This window comes from Cucumis melo, chromosome 4 (assembly GCF_025177605.1).
Source record: "Cucumis melo cultivar AY chromosome 4, USDA_Cmelo_AY_1.0, whole genome shotgun sequence".
Classification (NCBI taxonomy): Eukaryota; Viridiplantae; Streptophyta; class Magnoliopsida; order Cucurbitales; family Cucurbitaceae; genus Cucumis; species Cucumis melo.
Window position 1 is genome coordinate 28,637,318 of NC_066860.1, and position 27,680 is coordinate 28,664,997.

Below are 27,680 nucleotides of genomic sequence, written 5' to 3' on the forward strand. Positions count from 1 at the left end.
TAGAACTCAAATTCTGAAGCAGAAAAATCCAAAGGTGGAAATGGGGAATTCCAATAAGTTTCCACTTTCCTATTGTTGAACCATATGGCCCATTTCACATGTAAAGTCTAAAAGGGATTATTACAATTTGAGAAGAAACAATGTTCATCATCACAATCATCAATCAAAACAATCTCAAATCTCTTATACATACACATGGGACAAATGGAAATTTGTCATAGAAAGTGGAAGAATCCTGCACTGTTTCGCATCGATAGATAATATGTAAACCTTGGAATGTCATTGAGGAGTAAAATATCAAAGATTAGCAATGTACAAAATTCAAACAGTGAAGAGCTTTTGTATTATATCTGAAGCTGTATTCTCCTAGTAAGGCATTGTTCTTCACAGAAAGAAACTAGTTATAGCTGATGAATTCACGACTCCACAATGTCACAAAATAAAATGATGGCTCCAAGTTGGGGGGGAGGATTCTGATTTCGTTTTCAATTTGTAAAGTAAAAAACTGAGTGAGAAAACAGTTCATGACCAAAGGGAGAAAAGGGGCCCTGTGTATTACTATCAATAAAAAAAGAGTGTAAAAAGAACCTAACAGTAAGAATGAAGTAATAACTACATATGTAAGGGAAAGAACACAGCTTGAGTATCATTGACAAAGGCCGGCCACAACCTCGAAAAAAAAGTCCTTACATTCCAGTTCTGTTCCGAAGGGTGAAGATGAGGATTGAGAAAGGGTTTGGCTTGACAGTGTATCGAATGGATGGGAAACCATCCACATATTGGACACACCATTCATCAGCTTTCTAGACAGCAACTTCCTTATGCTTCTATTAAGTTAGATATTTACAAATGAAACCTTGTCTGCTTCAGTGAAACGAATCTGTCCAAATGTGTCCACCAGAGAGAAGAATGTCAGACCTGCCTGGAAACCAGTGATGTTGCTGCAACATTTGTGAGGGAACAGTACGAGCCCTTTCATAAGCAGTTCTTGATTATTTGCTCCACTATTGCCTGTAAAAAACTGTTTTTTTTCTCGGTCTGTAATTCTTTGGCCTGTCAAAAGAGCCATAGAAAGGTTTAATATTCGTAAAAAGGAGAAAGAACGCAAAAGAAACAAAGATCTAACGAAAAGGTATGAACGCAGAAATGATCAAACACGCACCATCCTTTTCTCAAGTGGAAGATAAAATAAAAGTACGCATGCTTTTATACTTTTAGGGGTTAGTATTCGAAAGAAACACAACTGATGCAATAAAAGAGATTATAAATCGTCTATTCCATAACAAAAGCAAAATTGATGTCTTCAAATAGACTTGGACAAGTACTTGTATATTTAGAAAAGGCAAAATTTATAGAAATGCATATTGAAATCCCTATATGTTCTTTTGATATCTAATCATCGTCATCAGATACCTAATAAAAGCCGAAGTAGTGGACTGATTTAACTCAGTTGTTTTTAATTTTCTATTTTCAAAACAAGTTTGAAGTTTAGAAAACTAGGAAATACGAAAAATTATGTCACATGGGTAGGTAAAAAAGTTTGATCAAAATACATAAATATACAGCAAAAACCTAATGGGGCACAGAATTCCCCTTCAACTGTAATATACATTCTTTATGAAAACTTCAACTGTAATATACATAGAAATATCATAACTACAAAAAAGGAAAGGATAAGAACACCTACCTCTGAAGAATTAAAAAAAAGAAAGAAAAAAAAAAACAGTAATTCAACTGTTCCTACATGAATGCGACTTCAAACAAACAAAAAATAGGTAATCAACAATTCCACATTATTAGAGCTTTAAATGGAGCGGGAAAAGAACAAATTTAAGAATAGTCACGTTCATTAAAAAATTAAAACAATGTGCCAAGAATAGTCACGTTCATTAAAAAATTAAAACAATTAGCACTTTTTGACACTAGTAACGATGGAATGGGAAGAGTAAGCTCACCAGGACTTGGTTGGTGACCACAAGGAAATGCAACTGCCCTCACTCATTGGTGTTTGTAGTTAAACCTATCGGCACCATCTAAGCCACTGTCAGGTTCTTTTCTCTTGTGTGTACCACCTATCTGAAACATCTTGAGCTGCTCATCAGCAAAAGGTTGCGAACTGGGAGCTGAAAGTTGTCTCAATCCTGTAGGCAATTTTTCATCAATTCTTTCTTTATCTATAATCCCATGACCTGCATTAAGATCCAAACCCTGGCTTCCCCATTTTCCAATCTCAGGACCAACAGTACCACTGCCACTAGCATAGCTCATGATGAAGGGCCTTGAATAAGGGGTAGGGGCTACCCCAGCCGGTCCTAACAAATGAGAAGTAATGGTAGGGAATCCAAGAGAACAGCCAGAGGATGAATCCATGTACGATGTTGAGCAACCTGAATATGCATTTGATTGTATAGGAAAACTAGTTTCGAAAGGGAACCCAGAATAAGTAAAGGAGTTAGCAGGTGGGAATGCCAAAGCAGGAGAGGAAGAAAGCACTGGTGCACGATAAATTTCAGCAGCAAAGCCAGTGCCTGTCGGAGGAGCAAATACTCTCTGAGAAACAGCAGCAGGAACATAACTTTGTTCTCCTCTACCTGGCAAGACTGATGGGATTGCTGTTAATGCTGAATATGTGTTCCCCTGAGGAAACCAAGAGTAGAAGTTCCCAATTTCTCCAGAGTTCACCTTCATTCCAGGGAGAAGTGATGAAAATGGCATGTAGCTTTTATTCTGCTGACCAAGAGGCACTGTTTCTGCCCCCATTTCATCAAGGGAAGGACCATTGTTCAAATCAAAGTTTCTGGAGCCACTGAATCCACAATTCCCTAATCCACCAGAAACAAAAGGCCTACTTGACATGGGGAGCTCCAACCTACCCTTGCTCACAGAACATGGGCCCACATCATGACTTTCATCAGCTTTATTCAAATCAAGATCAAGTCCACCACCTCGATCAGAAGGCCCTGATTCAACACTTGCTTTCTGTGGTAAATTTGACAAAGTAACTTCTTCTAGGAGTCTCTGGTCTGGCACATTCAGGTCGAAGTCCAAAGGTTGGCGCCCCTCCTTGCTAGTGGTGGTAACAAGAGGTACATCACTTAAACTGAGTGGCAACTCAAGATTTTTCCGTGGTTCTGCCCTGCGAAAAGCACTTGTAGCAGCTGAACCCTTCCATCCAAGTTCAACTCTGTTTGCTAGGGAGTTTGTTGGTGGAACAACTGATCCTTTTGCAGCAGAAGCCACAGTAATTGAAACAGGGAAGTTTTCTGATGCTGAAGGGATTGAGAAAGGTGGGATAACGGGCAGCTGAACAGAGGAATTCCCAATAATCTCATCTTGTGTCCCTTCATCAGCAGAACAACCTTCGTTTAGATCAAAGTCCAGCTTTACCACTGAATCTGACCTTGGAGCAGAAAATGAAGAATTTGCACAAGTGACGTGGTCTTTGGTTCCAGCCAACTCAGGAACATCTAAACTTAATTTCTCACCCTGATCATCTTCTGGTAAGGGTATGGCCGGAGATTCCCCGTGCATAGAAACCCTACCACAACAATCATTAATGCCATCTGTTCTTCCCAAGTCCTCCGTTGCATGATCATCTTTCTGATCTGACAGAGGACCCTGATTAACTTGAATTTCTGAGTTCACAATATTTGATTTTTTATCCTTAAATTCTGCATCAGAAGAATTTGCATCAGGAAACATCACAGCAGTCTCAGTCTTTCCCTCCTGAGCGTTTGCATGAGTTTCCGGTGTAGAAGACAGTTTCTCTTCTCCACTGCCACTGTTTAAGTTGCTGTGGGTCTGAACATCACCGCCACTCAGTTGTGAAGATAAACAAGATGGCTTTTCATCCACTTGCTTTTCCACTTCAAGGGTTGCTGTAGTTACTTCTGATTTCAAAATCACTCCATTATCAGCCATTCTGTCATCAGTTTGATCAACTTTTTCATTTTCACGGAGTTGAGTACCCTCTTCCAATAATGAGTCAGGTAAACTACTACCTTCCACTTTAAGGAGCCTTTGTTGCCCTAGTTCATTTTGATCAGAATGCTGATTTGTCTCCTCAGTCTCTGCATTACCTTCTTCCGCACTAGCTATGGAGGCATTGCGTGCTTCAGCATCAGGTTTTAAATCACACTTTGAAGGTGTCCTCTCCATGTTTTGCTGAGCATTAGATGGCTTACTACCGTCTCCTGAACAACCAAATGCAACAGCTCTTCCATCTCTAGAACAGTCAGCGCTGGTCGAGACAGGATGAGATCCATTTCTATCATGCAACACGTTATTGCTGCCAAGAGGCTCAGAAGATGACTGACCCCCGGCACCACCATTAGCATCAACTTCTTCACATTTGTTCTCTTCAGGCAAAAGTTTCAATTGTCCATCATTGACAGCAGAAGATTCTTCAGCTGTAGGTGATTGTTCCTGGGGAGAATCCAACGGAGACACATTGTTAGATTTAGATATTTCCCCAGTAGCCACACTAGCAAGAAGATTCATCCCTAGAACATCCCCTGGCGATGGTGATGCATTAGTCTCCGAAAATTTAACACAGCTATCAATCAAGGCATTTATGGAGCTTAGAGAAGTGTCATATGTTTTTCCCGGCCTAGATATAATTCCAGTCGATGAAGCAGTGGTATCGGATTGCCCTTCACCAGCTTCAACAAGCCCGCATCGTTCATTGCTGGTAGCTACCTCTTTACCCTCCTCCGAGCCGAGAAATTGATCTTTCTTATGGCATCGGTCTGAGTGCGCTTCAGTGGCAAAACTAGCCCCATGCAAATCACTTCTGCCTTTAGCTTTCTTTTCACGGTTATCACCTACCTCATCGTGAAGAGATCCTTTGTGACATGAAACAACTTGATCTTCAGTGACAAGCCTAGTAGTTCCAACTGGACTTTTGCAGGTGTTTGGCAACTTCACAACAAGTCGACTATATCCATGTTCAACAAGTGACACATCTAGAGATTTCTCATGTGATGCAGTGGAGGCCTTCTCAGTAGTCAAACTTTTATTTACCACATTAAGTTTTCCAGACCCAGATATTTTCTGTGTTCCAGTGTGAGTATTCAAGTGAATACCATTGCTAGATTTCCGATGGCGAGAAGCACCACTAGAAACCTTGCTAACACTTCCTGAACCAGAATTTGAACTCCTAGTGTCTTCTTTGCATGAAGATGCCACAGTTTTTGCATGATCACTAGACTGACTGTTGTTTTGGGACTGACTTGACCCGCTGCTCCTTTCCTCCTTTATAGGAGTCAAGGGAAGATCTGAGTTTCCCACAATTAGTGTTTTAAAGTTATAATCCTTTGATGAAGCACCCATGGTTGAAGAAGACTTCATGCTGTTTGGCAATGCAGATGATTTGCCAACCATTTCAGTGGGACCAAATTTAGATTGAGAATGTTTAAACATGTTAGATTGTGTAGAGCTCTTTAAACCATCGTCACCAGACCCCCCAGCTTTTCTGCTTGCTGCTTGAGAAACTTCCAAAGGCGCAGATTTAGAAGGCCATGAGACACCGCGACTGGATTCAGACTTTGCATCATTAACATCCATCTCAGCTTCCACACGTTTCTTCCAAGTATCAACCAAACTCCTTGCTTTCTTCTGAATTTCAGAATTCTTATGACTACGTAAATGATTCACAGACTTGCCTACATTACAAGTCTGAAGAGCATTGAGATTCACAGGAAGTTTGTCCAGAGCACGAAGTAGAGCCAAAAGAAAATCCTCAACAGTTTTATCACTTCCTTTCATGCTATTACCATCACAAATTTTTCCCTTGTGAACTTCTTGAAGCCATTCATCTAATACAGGCAAACCCCTGAGCTGCAAAAACCATCCTAAACAATCAAACCTATCAGTGACTGCTATAACATCAGCAAGCATCACTCGATCAGCCAAGTCTATTTTCTTACCAGAGCTGTCAGGTTGTATAAGTTTGACAAATTTTTCAACCCCCTCAAAGTCAGTAAGTCCTCCTTTATCAGTAATTTTTGCAATCTCATTCTTTAGTGTACTCTCTAATCTAAATTGACCGAATTCCCCCTCTTCTACTTTAAATAACCGCTCTCTCTTGGTGGGTTCAGACCCCTGATCACCCCGTTCCCTTTTCTTGCTTTTAACGTGAGAAGTGAGAAAGGAACTATTTGATATATTTTCTGAACCAGATTTTGGCTGCACTGCTGGAATTGAACCATTCAAGGGCTTTGGTGAACGGCCTCCAGACTGCACCACCCCATGCATTTCTAGCCTTGTCTTTTCTAATAATTGATCTACTTCTTCTTGACGTTCCTGCAATTAAAATTTGATTGAGTTGGTGTTTGTGTTAATATTACGAGAAAAATCAATAGAAGAGTTGAAAGAAATTTCTTGATAGCTGTAAGTTGAAAGAGGAGACCCGATATACTCACATTAATATAATCTCTATCAGTTAACCACCATAAACACTTGTTGTCAGTATCATACACTCTTCTGCACACAAATGAGGAAATGCTTGATGGGAGTTCAACGCCTTTGCGGAGGAATGCAACTTTACACGGATGAAGCAACGATGCGGCAGGTATCTCATCTTTATGAAATGAGTAAAAGATCTCATTTGGTGCAGCATCTAACGATAATCCTTTTGGGAGCTTCACATCAGCAGGTCGGTAAAGCCAATTCACATCTAACCTTAAATTAGTCTCCTTCTCTGACTTCAGTGAACGTATAATTCCAATAAAAGGAGGAGAATCTAGAGGTGGCTTGAAAAGAGCACAATCACCAACGTGGATTTTGCGTCCATCCTACAACAGTCAAAACCCTCTTTAGTATAAGTACAATAAATAAAATAAGCAGACCAAGTAAAATGTATAAGAAGCAGTTAATGTGAACCCCCCACAATAAACAGAAAGAGGCAACCAAGTTAAGCTAAATTAAACTTAATGTAACAAAAAATCCAACCAAGTTGAACCTAATAGTCAAAAGGCATTGCCATATATACTAGTCCAACACAAAAACTGTGTCTATAATATAACACAAACACACACAACCACTAAGTGCAACCAAAAATGATAGTTTTACACTGAAAATAAAAGGTTCTGCAGGGTTATTTAATCGCAATGTAGATATTGTAGATTTCATGAGCATAAACAGTTAATGCAAACATCAGCATCAGACCGACATAAAACTGCATTTGAACTATGGCAGCATTATATCAAAGCATATGGATTTGATATATTAGTAAGATATTCAACTTCTACAAGAAGTTGAGCGACAACAACCTTCTAATTCACCAATACAAGAATTCAACTTCTATGGAATACAATAGGATTTTTTTCCTTTTTGAACAACATAGGAAAAAAAATAAAGCTAAGATAATCTCCTAAAAGCAACTCCATGAACCTAAGTAGGGCTCTTTCAACCACTTTAACTCATGTAACTACTAGCAGCACTCTTAGCAAGCTCATAGGTGGACCCATTCCCTTTCCAGCATATCAAAGAGACAATAACAATGCTGACCCTTCTGTTGATTTCTTTGATTTCTCAGATGATCAGTTGCAACCCCTCTAGTTCATCCTCACTTTGGAACTTCAAAGAGTGATAGGAACCCATTCAAGCACCATAGAAACAATTTGACCCCTGGCTAAAGTATAGAAACAATTTGACCCCTGGCTAAAGTAATTCCTTTCTTTAAGGTTCAGCAATTTCTAAGCCTATCACCTGCAGAATTTTGCATCTTGATGTTGCCGTCAAATTGCTTTTGATGTTTTCAATTTCTATCACAACACCAGCTCAATTTAGGTCTTATCCAATTGAAGCATTCGTATCAAATGTGATAGGAACCAATATCAACAGAGAATGAACATAAATACAACCTGATGCACTTTGAAGCTAGTCTCTACATCATATCTGGACTTTTTGATTCATTCAAGTGGATATAATGAATCTTGCACTGCCTGTTCGTGGATCCATCAATTCCTGCTATTCCACAAAGCTCATTATATGAAAGCATGTCACCATCTCCAAGAGAGCTCATGGCTCAAGTTAAGAGTCACCACGAACTCAACCCAATACTTTGATTGCAACTTTTTCCAATTCAAATGACTCAGTGAGATAACAAACCCAATTCAATCAAATAATATTTATGTATTACCCAAGATTAAGAGAAACTGCAACTAAGTGTATGTTTGGAAAAGGTGTTTACTTATCCCAACTCCCAAGTTAAAAGTTTGCAAATCCCATGAACTACAAAAACCCATGTTACAAAGACATACACTCTTCCTTCCATAGTGCAAACTAGTTTTCTTCAAGTAAAAAACACATTAACTGAACACATGTTACACAAACTTGCTTTTCTATTATCCATTATAAGGTACAATCAAAATATTGTGTATAAACCTAGGCTTCTTATACCCAGACACTACAAACTTGTGTTTTGCCATTTTGGTAACCACGAGTCAAACAAACAAACCCTTTTGAATTTATTTATCTAGTTTTGTCAACAAAATTACAGATAGTAACCCTAATGTCAAAAAAATCTAATTCATCCTACCCATTATTCAAGACTGAGCAACTCTTAAGATATTAATATCCCAAGTAAATGGCAATCATAATCGAAACCCAAGAGACTAATCAAGATGCACTAAGACACTTATAGCACTCCAATCAATAATAAATAAATAAAACAGTCTAAGAACTGAAAAAATTGTTTGAAGTTATATTATAAAGATTGCAAATAGCCACTACACAGAATGATAGAGATGCATAAAATAATTTTATCAAAAGTGGAAATATAATATTCTGTAAATAACAGGTTGAAGTTGGTTTCATCCAAATTAGTTCTGCCGAATCATGACCAACTCATAAGTCCACTTATTTTAACCTAAATCAATCTAGACAAAAGCCTAAACAAACTAGTTGGGTTAGGTTGCATCTCATTCCCTATAAATTCGGAGATGGAAACACGATCACATTGAAAAAGTAACCATTTTTTTTTTGTTGGAGCTTAGGGAGTGAGACAATTGAAACATTTGCTCCCTTGCCAATCATCATGGGTTGGCCAAATGGAAAAAAGGAAACATAGTTTCAATAAAATGGCTGAGGTAAAGGATTCAATCCGTGGCGGCCATCTACCTAGGAATTAATTTTCAGATACCCAAATGTCGTAGCATTATGTGGGTTGTCTCGAGAGATTAGTCGAGATGTGCGTAAGCTACACTCACAGATATAAAAAAAAGAACACATTTGTTCCCACCTATCCTTATAAACTAGGACCATTCCCATTCCCATTCAAATTCCTCTCATATACCATCTTTCCCATTAAAAGGCTTCTCAAACAAAAGAAGGTCTACTGCCTAGCTCTGCCTCCATAAAAGAGCTTTCAGTAGAAGCATTTCCACTTCAGAACGATTGTTTCAAAACCCCATTGTGGTTCAACAATTTCTAATTTGGTTGAGCCAACACCAACATAACTTACCTGATAAGAGCTGCACATCTAAATCCCATACCACCCTTCTCTTATAGATCTAAACTCTACACAGAGCGCTCCAACAAATTTTCTTAGCCCCTTTGTTAAATTCCCAGCAATTATTGGGCAATACAATTTTACTTAACTCATACTTCGGTAGGGATCTTAAGGAAATTCACTTACAGTTATAAACAGCAGAAAACGTAACCTCCCCCTCATTTTAGTTTCTTCCATGAAACTAGACCCTTTTCAATCGCCAAGAAGTAACACATCCAGTGAGGAGGAAGAACAACACTAGAGCAATAAGTAGCCACGTGGTTATGGAAAATTCTCACTAACAGTCTGATACTAAATTCAACTTTCAAGAGATTAGATCAAGAAATTGAACTAAAATGATGATGGGCAAACGGGAAGCCAATGAAAAATTGAAAACAAACAAAATGAAAGAAGGTGGGTAGAGCAACCAAAAGAAAAACAATTCAGTTATCATCTAAAAACCTTAACGAGGATAACATTAACAAAATCATATCAGATTCACATGCCAGCATAATCTTAATCCCCGGAAGGAGATAGCACAATCCGGCAGTGATTCGGCTGCCCAACAAACAAGATCAAATTCTTCATGGGTCGAAGAAAAAAAGAAACAAAACACAGCACAGCACAACACAACACAATATAGCAGAAGATACAATTTATTATTAAATAATAAATTAAAAGGTTAAATGCAGAAAAGAAAAGGAAAAATCAGGGTAAAACAAACGTAAAACTCGCAATACTTTGAGAAAGAAATCTGGGGCGGATAATTCGGAAGCTACAGCTGTGGAATTAGAATGGACCGGCCACATGTGCCGCCTCTGTTTCCACCTCTCACCTCCAGACCCATGCATATCCCTCCATTTTCCTTGAATCTTGAATAAAGACCACTTTCCTCTTCGAAAAGAATCATCAATTCAGATCAAATCCCAACCCCCAACACAACCAAAAATAATAATAAAAAAAAGCAAAAAAAAAAACAAAAAACAAAAAAGGGGGGCAGCAAAATCCAGAAATTGGGGAATTGACAAAGAGGGTATGAAGAAACCTGAAATCAGAGATGGGTGTTGTTGAAGTAAGCAGAAAAAGAAGAGGGAGACATGAATAAAGGGGAAAGGAGATGGGGATTGGGGGAAACTAAACTAGGGATTTTGGTAGAATTGGGGTGAGAATTGGGTTGGCAGTAAAAGGGAAAGAAATCGAAATGATGAAAGGAATGAAATTATGGGGAAAAGGAGTAAAAAGAAGAAATGGGTTCCGAAGATTTTGAGCGAAGAACTCGCCGTGAGAGATTTGGAGAGAGAGAGAGAGAGAGAGAGATGGGATTTGAGAAGACGAAAATGGCGAATGAGAGCGAATACGTGGGCTTGGGGCCAAATTTTTTGCAGAGAGTCGAGGGAGTGGTTGAAAAGGACAATACCAATGCCAACGACGTCGTTTTTGCCTTTTCTCTTCAACAATTACAAAAATTAAAATTTAATTTAATTTTTGTCTCGGAGTGGGTCAATGGGAATCATGTCGTTTGTAGGTACCGATATGTCGTAGCCTGTACGCAAGTAATGTGTATAGTATATATGCTATGCCCTAATATTTCTTTTTTTTCTCCTCACCTTTTTCCTCTTTTAGAATTAATATTTCGGAAATTTTTCTTTTTTCTTTTTTTCTTTTACTGCTAAATTTGATTCCAACTATCCAACTTTTTTAAATTGAAGTTTAGACTTAGATAGTATATATGCACATACAATTTTAATTTTATACTTGAATAAGTTGTTCGTGTTAATCTCTATTACACTTTTTGTTTTAAATGTTACAAAATTAAAATAGTTTATATAACCCCTTTTTTCTAATATAAATACTTTTTTTTTTTTTTTTGACATGGTATTGAATGAATTTGCATTTACAATGAACTTATACGTAAAGAACACAATAATAAAAAAAAAATGTCACTAATCTAAATATAATATAAATACTAATTAATTTATTTATTAACTTAAATATTATTCTTTTAGTTTATTGTTCCATTTTATTTAGTGTTTGAATTTGTTACCTTAATGGCTAAGACAAAATAAATGTTTGTTTTGATCTATTATTGAATAAAACAACAAAGCAAATTAAAAACAGAGCAGCAACAATTAACAAAAACAACTGCACATGCAGGATAAGAATTTGTTTTTAGTTTATTCATTCTTATTTTAAATAGAGATGAAATTAACAAACAAATAAATAAATATTAGAATATTTAATATGTAATTCATATATATATATAATTTGTAACAAAATTATATGGAAACAACAGCCAAATACTTACTCTCCTTTCATTTCTAACAAGGAAAAAACAACTTTAATTTCGATTGTGTCAAATCATACTTACAAATCATTCTTCTAAATTACTTATTCACAAAATATAACTAAATTCATTTAAGTTCTTTTTTATGATGCGTAAATAATTTTTTTTTTTTTTCTTTTTTCCTTATTCATAACCGTTTTACTATAAAATATTTATTTTTGATGATCGTAAAAACGATTATTTGTACTCTCTATTTGAAACTATAGAATTTCAAGGAATTTCAATTTATAACGGATTTCAAATGAATTATGTTATTTGTTATAGTATGAATGATTTCAAAATTCAAAATGATTCCAAATCCTGATTTTACTTGAAGCTTTCGTGACCAAAATGGTTGAATATTGCAAAATTTCAAAGTAAATTACATAATTGATATCGTCGTTTTCTAATTGTCGATTAATACATTCGTAGATAAAAGATTGTATTAGTAAATTTGTAACTTGCTTTTTTAAATACATTAATTTCAAATATATCTCATTCCAAACAAAAATAAATCATTTAAAATCATTTCTTCAACTTCCTCGAATCCAAATGAAAGGTTAAAAGATGTTAGACAATCAAGATTTTTGCCAAAGAAACATGATTGTTTAAAGCTGTTAGACATTTATATTTACGATCTAGAATTAGGCATATGAATATTTATTTATATCGATTCTCATCAAATAAATGTGTCCTAATGGGTGCATTTAGATCATACATTTGGCTACTTTATCACATATTATTTTATATTTGAGGTACCAACCGCCAAACCTAGACTGAATAGGAAAATGCCCACCAACTATGTATGTATATATATATATATGTATATGTATATATATATATATATATATATATATATATATGTATGTATATGTATATATATATATATATATATATATATATATATATATATATATATACATATACATACATATATATATATATATATATATATATATATATATATATATATATATATATATGTATGTATATGTATATATATATATATATATATATATGTATGTATATGTATATATATATATATATATATGTATGTATATGTATATATATATATATATATATATGTATGTATATGTATATATATATATATATATATATATATATATATATATATATATATATATAGATATATATATATATATATGTATGTATATGTATATGTATATATATATATGTATGTATATGTATATGTATATATATATATGTATATATATTGGTGTTATTTACATACTCGAGCTCAAGATATTGAACTCGCATTAATTATAAACATTTTTTACAACATCCAAACATATCTTAGCATCATTTAACCAATTAGTATTCAAGCATTAGGTTTAGATTTTCATGATACTAAGAGTATTCATCAAAACTGACCAAGCTAAATTGAACGACATAATTGAATCGAACCGAAATGAAAATTGGTTTTCTATGAAGTTTTGGTTCAGTTTAATCTAGAACTATAAGAAAACATAAATTTGATTTGAAATTTGAAGACAAAATTCAAAACCATACCAAGTCTAGATAGTACATTTGATATTAGTTAAAATTAAAAATCGATTCAAATTATATATATATATTATATAATGCTTACATTATACATATTACAGAATTATGTTAATTCAAACTGAACAACCAAATTATCATTTCATTTTCTAAACAATGTTAAAAAAATTGATTCGGTTTGATTTAAAAAAAAAAAAACAAAGAAATGGTTTGTTAAATATTCAAAAGTTAGAACTTTTTTAGTTTGGACCGATTTGCATGTCTACCAAACCAAAGGGTAAAAACTCCTAGATAATACATCTTAACCCGTTGAACGATGTTCCCTTCTTTTAAACTAAACAACATATAGAAATTGAAACTTAAAACATGAAACCTTTTAGCACAATAATATATGTTTCAATTTGTTAAACAACTAACATTTTTACGTATTAAAAATGATTTATAATTCAACATTTACCGTGACACACTAAGATCAAATATTTTAGAGAATTACATGTGTATAAAATGATTACACATAGTCATAAGAACTCAGGAGATTGGACACGAAAGACAACTTGACCATGGATGAGTGCAAGAAAAAGGAAACCATGACCAAAACCCCTAATTTTCAATTCCTAGTGTACAAACAACGTGCAATATCTCTTTTTTCTCTTTTAACACCATTTACCTATTACACACAGCAATGTCTTTTGTGTTTGTATTTGTACAGATATATATGGACATACACACATTTTTTTAGTACTAAAAAAAAAAGGTACTTATTTGCACATCCTAGACATATAATTATATCCAATGTCCAATAAGAGAGTACGAAGCTCGATGAGGTCTTATTTGACGTCAATTAGATTGGTTTACATCTGCTAGCAAAACGTGAACCATGTGCAACATATATGTTGGGCTCTTTTGGTCTATAGACTTGCTTCTCTTGTGTGGTCTTGTTTTCTAAATTGATATGCATGAAAGTTACATGCACATGTGTGGAGTGTTCATCCTACCACACCCTAATGCTTAAGTTAGGACATCAAGTATGTAGTTTAGCTAAGCACAAAAGAGAAAAAGTCTAAATTTTCCTTTAGAGATCATTACTTACCTCTTCCTTATAGGTGTGTTGTCAAATAAAACTATTTATTACAATGTTCTTCATCTAAAACTCGCATATGGTTACGTGTAACGCTAACAATGCTAAAAGTTGGTTGTGAGGTTTGAAGTTTTGCAAGGTGTCAAACTAAACTTGACTCTATTATATTATATCTAATTATATACCCTATTCGACTCTATTGGTCGGCACGAAATCTAAGACACTAGAACTTTTCCTTATGAGACATGTCTTTTCTCTTGTTGTCTCCTACCTTTCCTTCGGCTAGGCTTATCCCTGAAATTTTGGTATTGTCTTGTGCAACCCTCAACAAAAGATAATATAACCTTGATTCATGTGACGTCATACTCAATCTACTTGGACAAATATTGAAACATAGTTTTACAATTAGTTGTGATTAACAATCAGTTGACCAAATAAAATCAATTTAACGAATTCATTTGAAGTAGCATACAACTAGTGGTGATATGAAAATAAATGTTTAACGACAGTTTTTAGGTTACTCTATTTGTTGTCAAATTTCCTCTCAAACCAGATTTAAAAAATTAAAATCAGTTTTTGAATTTCAAACTCAAATGGTTTGAACTCATTTTTAATTTTTCTTTAGTTCCAAATAAAGAAAAAATAACTCAAATAAATGTTTAAAATTTTGAAAACGTCAAAATGAAATATATATTAAAATGTTATGACATCAGATGGAATTCTCCCAAAGCCTAAATTTGAAGTTAAATAAAAACATACATAGCTTTCATGTTTTAACTTTTTCCCTAAGTCGTTTTCTAACCCTTCTTTACAAAAAAACGTACGAAAAACACTTCATTCTAAATTTGTTATTGTTTTGAATTTGAGTGTCATTTTTGTTGGACTTTATTTTGGAAAGGGATGGAGTAGTTAACTTCGAATTTTGAAAAAAAGATAGAAAGAGTTTGAATTTGATTTAATTTCGACCGAGAGCAAGACTTTAGAATAAAATGGTTTTAAAATATAATAAAATGTATGAAAATATTTATAAATTTAGCAAAATATCATCTGATAGACTATGATAGACTTTATATATATATAAATCGGTCTGATTCACACATAGAATAATTTATTGCAATTTATTTGCTATATTCGTAATATTTTCAACAATTTTGTTATCTTAAAAATATTTCAAATTTTTATTTTAATTTAAACCATTTTTTTTATATAGAAATGGCTTTCAACGAGAGTACTTCGTGTGTTTGAAATATATTTTTTAAAGTATTTTTATATGGATTTTTGTTAATACTACAAATATTTTTACCAATGCAAAATTATCTTGAAATACTATGAACTGATAATTCTAAATCATTGTCGCCATAATTGATCATCTAAGCATGTTTGTCATCGAAATTGGTGGTGTTCGTCATTAGAGATAAATATCGGAGTTAGCCAGATCCAAATGTTAACTATACTAGTTTAACTTCAAACTAAGTCAACTCTCCATTTTGGATGCTCATTAGGTTGAATCATATATACCTCAATATACGAGATTGACCTCGATTAATCTTATTCTTAAAATCATTCTACAATTTGGGTGATATTTCTTTGTACAACGTTATCATCTTCTTAATCTAATTGGTTCTAAAATCACTGCAACGCTCATTATCACAACTTGTTATGATATAAGAAATTGAACCCCGATCAGGTACCAAAAAGAAAAAAACATCATATGGATTACCGTGATTGAACATTCTAGTTATTTTCTACTGCATCTCAACTTGGTTTGCTAACACTATACTTAATCAAAAAGTAATGGAGATGATTAAGTTAAAAGAAAGAGAAAACATACAATATTATATATGTATATATAAGATTGAGAAGAGTGATTAATAATTTAAGTGAAAGAGGGGGCCACCACGTAGAAAATCAAAAGAGAAGACACGAATGTGGAAGATTTGAAAAGAAAGAATAAAGTAACAATAACAATAACATAAACATATGAATGGGGAAGGGAAGAAGGATAATGAATGATGTGTTTGTTTCGTACAAGCTTTGTTCACTTTTATATATATAATATTATTATTTAATTTCTCTCTTGTCATATCATATCATGTCATGTCAAGTCAACCTTTGACCCTCCCATTTATTATTCTCTCTATTAATTAGCTTATTATAACTAATTAATTAATATTATAAACTTTTAACTTCAAACTTCATCCCAATCATGGAGTTTCACTTCCAAACATAATGTCTGTCTTTTGTAGGGACCTCACTTTCCTTCTTATGTTTTCACTTTTTAGATCATATGTATGTGTCTTTTCATTCACCACTTGTGGTTTTTCCTCTGCTCATGGGTAGCCCATTTCTTTTAGAAATTTCTAGTACCTACCATAAAGAATTTTTATGCTAACTTTGTTTATTGGTTAACTTTGTTGGTTAAGTATTTTACAATTACATTCTACCTCGAAATATATGTTTCAAAATGAATAAAACAAAGGTGGGGTTGATACAATGAAAATCTTTGGTAAAATGCTCACTTCTAACCTATCAAATAAACTACATTGTTTAGTTTTTAAGAACGAGAACGAGATGGATTCATATATATGATCAGATGTGATTTTGGGGTCAAAATAGTAAATTCAAGTATCGCTAATGTAAGTAAAAATAAGCCAAATTTCATCGTATTTTTTAACCTGGGGTAATTTTTTATTTAGCTTCTTAAAAATTGGTAATTCGTAATTCGTAGAAAACTCTTTTAATTTTATTTTTAAAGCTTTTAAGAGAATTTTTCAAACTTGGAAGTATTTTTTTTTTTAAAAATACTAATAATTTGCATAAATTATAATTCAATTATAATAACTCAAACTATAATAATAACTCACCAATTCTCCGAATACTCTTTGTATTGTTCAACGTTTTTACAAATGATTGAGAATATAACGTCAGACAATTAAATATAACTTTATTTAGTGGAACATGATACGAAGATTTTATGAAAAAATAATTTTGTATTTAATTTACGAAACTAAGTTTGACAATCTTATACAATAGCAATAAATTGATTATTTAAATAATAAATACATTGAAAAAAAACAATTAAGAATCTATTAAAAGTTGCACAATTTTTGAATAGTTTGCATTATTATTTTTTTTTGTAATTTTTGAAAAATCCGTCGTTGTATTATTAATATAAAATAAATATGAAGTTTATATTATTAAAAAATAAAATAAAATAAGAAAATGGGTAAGTAAAGAGAAAAAGTTAAAATAATAATAAAAAACAAATAAAAATAAGTTTGAGGAGAAAAGGATCTTAACTTGAGCGATGTAAAAAGTAAAAAGTAAAAAGTAAAAAGTGATATTCTCAGTAAAATGAACAAAACCCATAAAACAAACATTGAGCTTCCAATTATTATTAAATTAATATATTCACAAATCCTCTTTCGCGGGGAAGGGCAAATCAGGAATTCACTGTTGCAACGGGGTCAGCACAAGTCTACTGATCAAACTTCTGCCAATTTCTCCCCCATTACCGCTCCTTCCACTTCTTCACTCTACGCTAACTCTTTTTCCTTGTCTCTATTATTATCTTTCTATTCGCTAGGGCTCTCTATCATCTTCTACTTCTACGCCACGATCAGAATTGACTTCCTTTTTTTTTTGTGACATTTGAATGTGGGTGTTATTTATTGAAGATGGAGGGAGATAAAGATGCATATTACGTTGTACAGAAAGGGGACGTTTTTGGATTTTATAGGAGTGCGAAGGAGTTGGTGACTCAACATGGACGTTTTGTAAGTGCTCAAAGTTTTGTTTTCCTTTTACTTGTGTTTATGTACGTGTGCTGTATATTTGTATCATCCCAGGACTGGGAATGCTTTTTTTTTTCCCCCTCTCTCTCTCTCTCTCAAATCCTATAAACCAATCAGGAGCATGATTTTGGGGTTTATCCCTTTTGGTAAGCTATCCAGTTGGTTGCTTTGGAATCGTTGGTTTTAAAGAACTTAATGGTGAGATTCAAGTTTAACATATATAGTTTTTTAAATTAAATATTTTTAAATGTTAACACATGTTAAAAGTGGGTTTGGTTGCGTTTTCTTAAAGTTAATTTTAATAGCAAGCATCTGTAAGTGATTCCACACATGTCAAGTTACCCTGAAGTGAATCTAGAGTGATTTCCATTTTCCACTTTCCTGTCAGTCATATTAGAGTGATTCTTGATTCTTTACCAATTTGATTATTTCAGGAGTGGTTTTTATTTGGTACCAAAACTCAGATTAAAAAAAATAAAAATTAGCCATTCAAAATCATCAAGGAAGCTAGCTTAAGCACACATTAACTGAACTATAGAACGTTTGTCCTTCTCTTCCTGCAGGTATTTTGTGTTATTTCTTATCTGTTGGTGTTGCTACTGATTATGGACACTGTCACTGTCCACATTGACATCCTATGTAATTTTAGTTGAGAGTCTGTTGGGCATTTCAAGGAATACAAGGGTTCGCATTTCAGATTTTGGTGTGATATATTATGTGAGGATAGTGAGCCTTTTGGATTAAATACAATCAATAAATACTAAGTTAAACATCTCAGATTTATCATAGCACTATAACATGAGTAAAGGTCTTGGATCTCGAATATTGGAACTCCTTTGTCTCTGGCTTATTTACCATGTCCCAATCCCACTTTTCTTCCAACATCATGTTGTACTTGGACACAGTGCCCAAATTGGCAACGGATGGGATCTTGCTTCTCCTGCTAACGTAAAGCGGAAAAGAAAAATATTATTAAACTTATTTACTTGCTTCGATATATGTGGTTGATGTCACTTCTTCTCCATCTTACTAGGATCCTAATGCAACGATCTACAAAGGGTATCACTTATCTAAAGAAGCAGAAGAATATCTCGTATCACACGGACTTCAGAGTGCCACCTACTCTATAAGTGCTGCCAATGTGACAAAGGATCTATTTGGAAAAATACTTCCTTGTTTTCCTTATGAGGTTTGAAACAATGCATTTTTTGTTCTAAAATATTTAATTATTCCAACTATTCTAATTCAACTGTACTTTTATATTAAAAGAAATATAATCCATTGTTTTTGTATCTGAAGGCATTAAACGTTTTGTTAAATGAGTTTGATATAGGAATCTTTCTTGGTTTATTTATGAAATTGACATGATTAATAAACTTGACTGGTGACCCTAGTTTTTTATTTCCAGACTTTGTTTAACGAATTATATATTGTAATGACATAGAGGTCGGGGTTGTAAAGTCTGCTAGTTATATTTTTGTTTGAAACATATTTATATTTTTCTCAGCAACCATCTACTACTAGAGGAAAAATGGCTGAAGAATACCCCAAAGCTGAGAGACAAGAACGAGTCCTCAAGAATACTGAATATGTAAGTTTTTCTGTTTCGCAGTAAAAATTATTCAGTTGAAATTTTCACGAGTCACTGTGGTAATAGATAGAAAGGTCAAGGTGTGCCCAGGATTCATGTGGCTGTTGTTTGCTGTCTTCAGATTTGATTGGGAAAAGGGTACATTGTTTTGACTTCCTATACCCAAGTGTGCGTACTTTGTAGTTTTTACTTCTCTGTTTGCTTAAGTTTGTGTCTTGAACTGTAGATGGTGACTTCCACTTTCTCTCCCACTAATATTTTTTTCTATTTAGAGTTCTTGTAAGCTCATTTAGCCGTGGAATAACATAATTGTGATAGCATGGTTTGCTCCTAATGAGAAACTCAAGAAAGACCAATGTAACTAGGGAAACCTAGTTCAAACAATGGATTTTGAATTCATGAGGCTTGAAATTTTTTGTTTCTCACCAAGAGTTGCTGAAAAGGCTTTTGTCTTTACTAAGGAGTTTATAAGGCTTCATGGGTTCAAATTCCAGTGTATTGAACAGAGAACGTTTTCATGAGAACATTGGGGGTAGATTTTCTGAAGATGCAACCCATGGACTGTTTGAGGTTAGTAAATAGTTGCTTGGGAAACCTATTTCTCACTTTTTCGTGTCTGCTAAACCAACTGGTTAGGCTAGGTGAGTTGCGTGGGTATAACATCTTCCATGCATCTACAAAAGACTTTTTTCAAGTGTTGAAGGGTGGATTCCCATCCTTGTTGGTCATTATGAACAGGCTTCCTAATTTTCTACTATTGCAAATTTAGATGATTTGAAGTCGCAATAAACACGGGCACAATTGAAAGGCTCTTGTATAGCTCTTTGTGGGAGGTTCCAACTAACTTTGGTGTTTGGCCCATAGGTCGCTCTTTTATTCTTTTTTAGTAATGTATATCTCTAAGTTTCTTACTTTTAAATAGAAGTTCGGTACAAAGAAAAATGCCCTCATGAACGTACTGACTATATTGTCACTCTTTCCTTTTACCAATGACCTGCAATTGTCCTGAGTTTTATCTTAATTTGCCAGTGGTTTTTAAATAATTAATTGAATTTATCTGCTTCCAGACCTATTTTCTTGAGTTTGATGGTGCCTCAAAGGGAAATCCTGGGCTAGCAGGTGCTGGAGCTATTTTACGTGCTAACGATGGATCTACGGTTGTTAAATTCAATTATTCTCTCATTCTCCAAGCCTTTACTTTTACTTATTTATTGTTAGTGTTTGTTTTGGCTTAAAGCTTAAGTCTGCTTATTTGATAGGTCTGTAGGTTGCAAGAAGGGGTTGGGATTGCTACATGTAATGTTGCTGAATATCGTGCTATAATTTTAGGACTGAAACATGCTTTAAAGAACGGCATTAAACACATTTATGTCCAAGGAGACTCCAAGCTTGTTTGTATGCAGGTTTGTCAGCTTTATTAGCATCTTACATACGTAGGTGCACCAGCTAACAAACTTTGCTCTACACAACTATATGTATTTTCCAAATGAACGCAAAGTTACAATGTTCAAGCTGACAGTTGCGAATATCTCCTATTGTAGACACATATAGATAGATAGATCAAGGAAGCTGTTAAACTCTTTGTAAAAAACACGTAGAAAGGGGAAGAGAGAATGTAAAATGGACATTTACTCTTTTGTAACTATGGTGTGACCAAAATATTCCAAGTGGCTGTCATCCATATAATCACCTGTATCACAATGCTAGGCTTTTAAGATATCGCTTAGTTTTGAAAAGTGGATTACTTAAACTAAGCACAATCACAAGTTTGATTTATATATCCATGACTTCTGTCAATTTTTCTGCTTACTTTCAATCTTTACCGTGTTCGAGTCCAATGTAAAAGGGAACACTGATTTTCTATGACAGGTTCAGGGTCTATGGAAGCTCAAAAACCAAAATATGGCTGAATTATGTAAAGTGGCAAAGGAGCTTAAGGATAAGTTTGTGTCATTTGAGATCAGCCATGTCCCTAGGGTACATTTTTTTTCCTTTTAGACTGAATATCCCTAGGAGCATACAACAGCATATATTTATGTGTGTGTGTTTCCTGAAGATTTTGAAGTATTGTTTTTTCCTTCTTTTTGGCATTCAATTCTTTCATAAGTTTTTGTATTTGTCCAATCCATCTTAGTTGACAGCGGAGCATGCACCTTTTCTTTTGTTTCTTGAACTTTTATTGAAAAAAAATTAAATAATAGACAAGTCATAACAAAGAGAACACCAGAAATTAATGTTGGAGGAATAGATTCAAATCTCACAGCGCCATGTACCTAAGATGTTAAAATTTTACGAGTTTTGTGACTGCTAAATGTTGTAGAATGGTGAAGTTGCATTAATCAATGTTGCACAGTTCTTTATTGCATGCTTTTCAAAGTTTTTGGTATTCTTTTAGACATGAGAAATGAATAAACCTTCTTTGATGCCTTAAATATTTCGATATTGTTTCGATTTTCTTCAAGAGTAAGCTATTCAATACTGTGATCATCTTATTCTCTCTCATTTTGTCATTTCATTCTTACTGATACATAACTCATTGCCTGCCCTTTTACTGGTTCTGCAATTGTAAATGACATATATTTCCATTTCAAGAACCGAAATTCCGATGCCGATGCTCTAGCGAACCGCGCTATACATCTCCAAGGTGAGTTAGACCTTTCCCAAAGTTAAACCACTGCATCATCCTCCGTTGCTTTGCATTTGTTTGGCTTTTTTCACTGAAGCTTGATTAAATTATGCAGATGGAGTCGTACTAGAAGACTGCATTCATAAATGAACTTCAAACATTTTCAAACGGTAGGCAAGGATATTCTCTGCATTAAGCTGCATAGCAAAGCTGAACAGATTGACACCCTATTTTGTACCATTTGAATGCTAAAGATACTTTGATCAACATCCTTATTTTGGTTACTATGTTAACTAATGCAACTTTAGAGCTGTAAATATAGAAAACTTGAATATTGGCATGTCAAGAGTAATTAGTCCAGCGTGATGGTTTCTCGCCCCAGATGGTTTCTATGATCTCGAGCCTTGAAAGTCTATTTGTCTCAGGTTCAATCCCAATTCCCAGTCCTCGTGATAGGTAAGGATTCAAGCTCCCTGAAATTTCCTCTTAAAAATGGAACACAATAATACCCTAAACCTATACTTAACAAATATGAAATGTGATAGTTCTGGGATGCTACTTAAGCTAACCTCTCAATACTAAAGGGGGAAATTGGAAATTTTGGTTTTGTTATAAAAGGTTGATGTAAATTTTCTACTTTTTTTACTCATTATTTTGTTATAAAAGCTAATCTCTCAATGTATATTTACCCATTGGAATTACTCTCAAAATGGAACACAATGATACCCTTATATATTTATGATTTTTTTTTTCTATTATATATAAAAGGCTGATGTGTAATTAACTACATTTTGATTTGTTAACAGTTTTAGATATTTGAATATGTCACTTGGATGTTTGTTTAAATCAGGATACATAAATTAACCAACTTAAATAACACAACAAAATTTATTTATTTATTTGATTAGTTATAATTTGAACTTAATTAAAATAGAATAAGATAGTTGCATACACATCAAACTCACAACTAGAAACTAATGGATGATGAAATTTACTATATCTTAACCCATAAAATGAAAATGAATTAGAAGAAAAGAAACAACCAACTTTTAGACGAATCTTTAGATAAGTTTCAATATTCTAGTCAATTGGATTGGTCAACACTTTATATTAAGAGAAAATTATAAAATTTATCATCTCAAATCTTATAGCAACAATGTATAGAAATTAAAATTTTACTATTTTTTATAAATGTTAAAGGTTTATTTTGTGACGTTGAGAAGTGAAAAAAAAAATCATAGGTTATTTAAATAAATAAATAGAGAGAGAAAAAGAAAAAAGAATTGAAGGGGGGAGTGAGTGTAGCGGATAAGCAGAGGATAGGAATCCCAAAATTCACAAACACAAAACACAATCAAACCGTCGAGGAAAATGGCTTCAATCTCCACCTTCCCCGCCCTTCACCTTCCATTTCCAAATTCATCCCCCGTTCCCAGGCGTTCCTTCTCTCTTCCTTCCTCCACTAACTTCACTCTCTCTGCCGCCTCCTTCAGACATTCTCCGGTTCAGGGCCGGAGCCTGCCACGCTTCCTGAAACAAGTCAGGGCAGTTGAAGAGGATGCCTCTGTTCCCGAGCTAGGAGTTGAAACCGAAGCGTCGTCGCCTTCTCCATCTGACCCGCCTGCCGTCACCGTGCCCGTCTCCCCCTCTGATGTTCTCACCATGTTCTTTCAGGTATTATACCCATTTTGTTATGTTTGTTTGTTTTGGTGAAGTACTTTTATGATAACAAATTGGTGAAATGGGGTTCTGAATTTCGTGAAGAATTCCAGCATATTTTGATTTGGGTACGAGAATTGTTTATGGTTTAGACGTTTAAGCTGCTCATTTCTTGCCCTGTTAGTTGAAACTTTGAACTTCAACAAGTATTCCACTTCAAAAGTAATTTGAATATCTCCCCATAAAATTTAGCTAGAAAACACTCATAATCATGTCAAAGAAATGTCCAATTCCGAACATGAAAATACTTGAACCTATTGCTCAAACTTAGCAACAAAATATCCATTTCTTACTGACTAAAACCACACAACACAATTGGAATAACTTAAGAAGCACGGACACAATTAGGAAACATGTATACGACATGAACACGGTGACCCGTTCTGTTTTCTACAAATCTAGGGATGTTCACAGCAAGGACACACTTACTAAAATGTATCACTTTTATACCAGAAGAAAATTCAAAGTAAATAGGTTTAGGTTGGTGCATTTATATACTTCAAAATTAATATGATGGCTCAAAATTTGTTATTATTTTTATATGTGTCTTTTTAGTCTACTTAACAAGTGCTCAATGTGTGCTTGCTAACACATCTGTTGCACTAACAATTGTTTGCTACATGTCCAGTAAGTGTTGGAATGTCCAAGTGCCTTACACGTATCAAACTCGGACATGCTAGCCAAACTAAAGTGTATGTGCTTCTTAGGGAATAATCAATACATGCAAAGCTAGTCTTATCGAACTACAAGAATGGCCATATATAGTTACAAATCTTTTTTAAAAAATTTTGGAACCTTAGCTAATTGGAGGTAGTAAATGTACTTATTACGTGTAGGGTTCAAATTAGTGATATTGAAACTTTTAAGATTTAAATTAACCCACTATAAACACATCGGAAGAAAATTAAACTTTTTCCTGATCTTGACATTTTCACTGATCTTATGAATTATGCCCATTCTAGGGATTTGTAAGCATAATATCTTTGAATTGCTTGGAGGCATCTCTTATGGTTATCTTTTTTTTCTGAAGGCAGAGGGGACGCTAAATGAATCAGCTATTCCTTCTGTAACTGAGGCTTTGGAGGTACATTTTTCTATCATCCTTAAGCCTTCCGTGTTTTGTTTCTTGTTATTTGTTAATCGATTGTCTTTAAGGAGTACTTTTTAATAATTATTTTTTATGCTCTATGGGCTGTGAAACTCCAACTTTGATAATACATGATTTTCAATCTACAAGATGAGGGGAATGGATTAATCTATAAGTTATAACTGGCCCATGTGGGAAATCCTACCGAAAATTATGAATAGGAATTCATGTTGCTCTCACTTTCATGAGGACTTCATAGTTCATAATAAGATTTGTCTTCTAGTAGCTCTACTAATTTGTTGAAGGATTTCGGTATAGGAGCAAGTTTGGGATACTACACTTTTGAGAGTAGTGCTTTTAGCATAAGCGTCTGCTATTTTAGTCTGGTGGTAGATGTTTTGCTAAAATCAACTTGAGACCATTCAACTCATTTTTTCGACACATCAGGGTAGATAACAGTAAAATCGAAGTCTAAAATTGCTTATTTGTATGTGTTTCTCTGTAGCAAACGGAGGGTATCACCGGGTTGAAAGTCCAAGTCAATGAGGGCATTGCATCAGTTGTGGTATGTTAAGGTCATTAGTTGTCAGTAAACAATTTATATGCATTCTACTAAATTGGCTAAATGGTTTTGTTCCTCTTCTTGTTCTAGCTTACAAAACAAACAACAATACAATCTACAGGAGTGGCCTCGAGTTTGATCGAGACCATTCAAGGTGCAGGTTTTAAGTTACAAACGTTGAATTTGAGTTTTGAGGATGAGGAAGAAGTTTTTGTTTAGGTACTCTTGATTTTGAAGTGTAAGAATTGGAGAGAGGGAAAGAGAGAAAATTATGGAGATAGATAAGATAAGGAAAGCTTAACTAAGAGCTCCATTAATCATTTCATGGAAGATAGGACAATGCAGATGGTGAAAACCTATCATTACCAAAATGCCCTCAAAGTGCTTAAATGTATCAGGTTTGATGAGATTAATCGTTTGCCATTGCTTGATTTTTGTGTATGAACTGCGGGGTTGAAATTTTCTTTTATCTTTAGATCATTAGTATAGAAATTTGGAATGTCATTAGACCAAATGGCCAATTTGTTTTCGAAATCAATCCCTTTTCTTGCACAGTGCATTATGGTGGCATTTATTTTGTGGGAATCTTGGATGGTACCCAAAAAAAATTGTTTACTTATTTCTTGTTTTACATTTTTAATCTTCATAAAAATAAATAGTGATTTTGTGGCTCAAGCTGGAAATGTTCTTCATTTTTATTGAGTGAATCATTTAATAATTTTAATTTAAGGGTTGAATTTAACTGTGTAGTGAAATTGATCTCTTCAATTGGTACTGGATGACTTTTTTGGTGATTGAAATAATAATTTAGCATAAATAAAAGTTTTATAATATTTTTCTTTTTGAGGGGAGTCAAGCTTTTGACTTTGAACTTAATAAAACTAACACTAATTTGAGTTATGTTTTTTTTTACGAATTCTATGTTTTTATTTTTTTAAGCTTTCAAGTTCAAACTAAATCAAGGACGAGTGATTTGAACTTTACCTTAGCATTGTCTTTATATTGATATTTACCGCAAACTTGGTGAGTGAGAAAAGTTGTAACGATAATCTTAACTTTTTTTTGTCTTTCTAAACTTAGGAAAAACATAACCTTTTTATATTTGCTTTTCTTAAGGTCGAGGATTCGATCTTTTTTTCTTCTATAGCGTAACAAAATAGATATTTTCCATTTTGAAAACCTTTTTTTCTACTTTATTCATGCACTTTATCTCTCTTGAAAGCCCCATACTCACCTTCATTATTTTCACTCTAACCTCTTTATTTAATCAACCTCTCTTTATAAAAGAAAATTATGATATCTTATGTTACAATTTAAAAAATCTTAGATAAATTTTACTTAAATAGTTAGATCTTGGTTGATATGTATGTCTTTGACCAAATCTTGGTCCATCCCTTCTTTTTAGTACAAGATCTAATCTCGATACATATGTTTGAAATAAATTAGAAGGATCTTGTCCCATCTCTATATCTACATTATGTATAAAAAACAAAAATAGAGTTATCAAAATATAAAAACATTTCATATTCATTGATGATATACCCTAGTATAAGTCTATCAATCTCTATCAATATTCATCTTATCTATATTTTGTAAATATTTACATTAAATTTCTTTAAAAAAAATAATTAAATGACAGATGTATTTGATGTCCTTTGGGTGTGGGAGGGCCCCAATAATTGAGACTATGTACCCTTTAGGTTACACACCATGGATGAAATAGGTCAGCTTCTGACTTTGTTTTTCAAACTCAACCTCTTCACTATCCATTTCTTTCCTCTTTTCTTTTCTCCCTCAATTATTATATTAAAATTAAATAGCTTTAATCCCGTTTGAAACATCGTTTTGGTCCCTAACTATTTTTAATAAATCTTAAATTTAATCTT

The 27,680-nt window shown here is 33.7% G+C and overlaps 3 protein-coding genes across 10 annotated transcripts; 2 read left to right on the forward strand and 1 right to left on the reverse strand.

Annotated features, from left to right (window-relative positions):
- Window positions 1-525: 525 nt before the first annotated feature.
- On the reverse strand, window positions 526-10,872 carry LOC103487061 (uncharacterized). Of its 5 annotated transcripts, none has more exons than XM_017044186.2 (5): window positions 10,539-10,872; window positions 10,234-10,387; window positions 6,423-6,794; window positions 1,956-6,303; window positions 526-1,053 (listed from the first exon to the last, which is right to left on the reverse strand). In XM_017044186.2, the coding sequence occupies exons 2-4, from the start codon at window positions 10,342-10,344 to the stop codon at window positions 1,999-2,001; spliced, it is 4,788 nt and encodes a 1,595-aa protein (XP_016899675.2). In that variant the 5' UTR covers window positions 10,345-10,387; window positions 10,539-10,872; the 3' UTR covers window positions 526-1,053; window positions 1,956-1,998. The 5 variants fall into 5 exon arrangements, with proteins under 5 accessions (XP_016899675.2, XP_050939847.1, XP_050939849.1 ...); XM_051083890.1 differs by having other exon boundaries at window positions 1,956-5,852; window positions 5,928-6,303; window positions 10,234-10,872; XM_051083892.1 differs by adding an exon at window positions 7,866-7,968 and having other exon boundaries at window positions 10,234-10,871.
- A 6,962-nt stretch (window positions 10,873-17,834) lies between these two features.
- On the forward strand, window positions 17,835-22,807 carry LOC103487060 (uncharacterized). 4 transcript variants are annotated; one of them, XM_051083894.1, is made up of 9 exons: window positions 17,839-18,191; window positions 18,327-18,407; window positions 19,243-19,398; window positions 19,717-19,800; window positions 20,868-20,957; window positions 21,060-21,203; window positions 21,670-21,777; window positions 22,393-22,444; window positions 22,542-22,807. In XM_051083894.1, exons 2-9 carry the CDS (start codon window positions 18,405-18,407, stop codon window positions 22,574-22,576), a joined length of 672 nt encoding a protein of 223 aa, XP_050939851.1. In that variant the 5' UTR covers window positions 17,839-18,191; window positions 18,327-18,404; the 3' UTR covers window positions 22,577-22,807. The 4 variants fall into 4 exon arrangements, with proteins under 4 accessions (XP_050939850.1, XP_008443479.2, XP_050939851.1 ...); XM_051083893.1 differs by lacking the exon at window positions 18,327-18,407 and having other exon boundaries at window positions 17,835-18,191; XM_051083895.1 differs by lacking the exons at window positions 17,839-18,191; window positions 18,327-18,407 and adding an exon at window positions 20,295-20,370 and having other exon boundaries at window positions 19,249-19,398.
- Window positions 22,808-23,684: 877 nt separating this feature from the next.
- LOC103487059 (uncharacterized) lies at window positions 23,685-26,207 on the forward strand. The gene is made up of 4 exons (XM_008445252.3): window positions 23,685-24,100; window positions 25,176-25,229; window positions 25,738-25,797; window positions 25,885-26,207. Exons 1-4 carry the CDS (start codon window positions 23,798-23,800, stop codon window positions 26,011-26,013), a joined length of 546 nt encoding a protein of 181 aa, XP_008443474.1. The 5' UTR covers window positions 23,685-23,797; the 3' UTR covers window positions 26,014-26,207.
- Window positions 26,208-27,680: the final 1,473 nt, after the last annotated feature.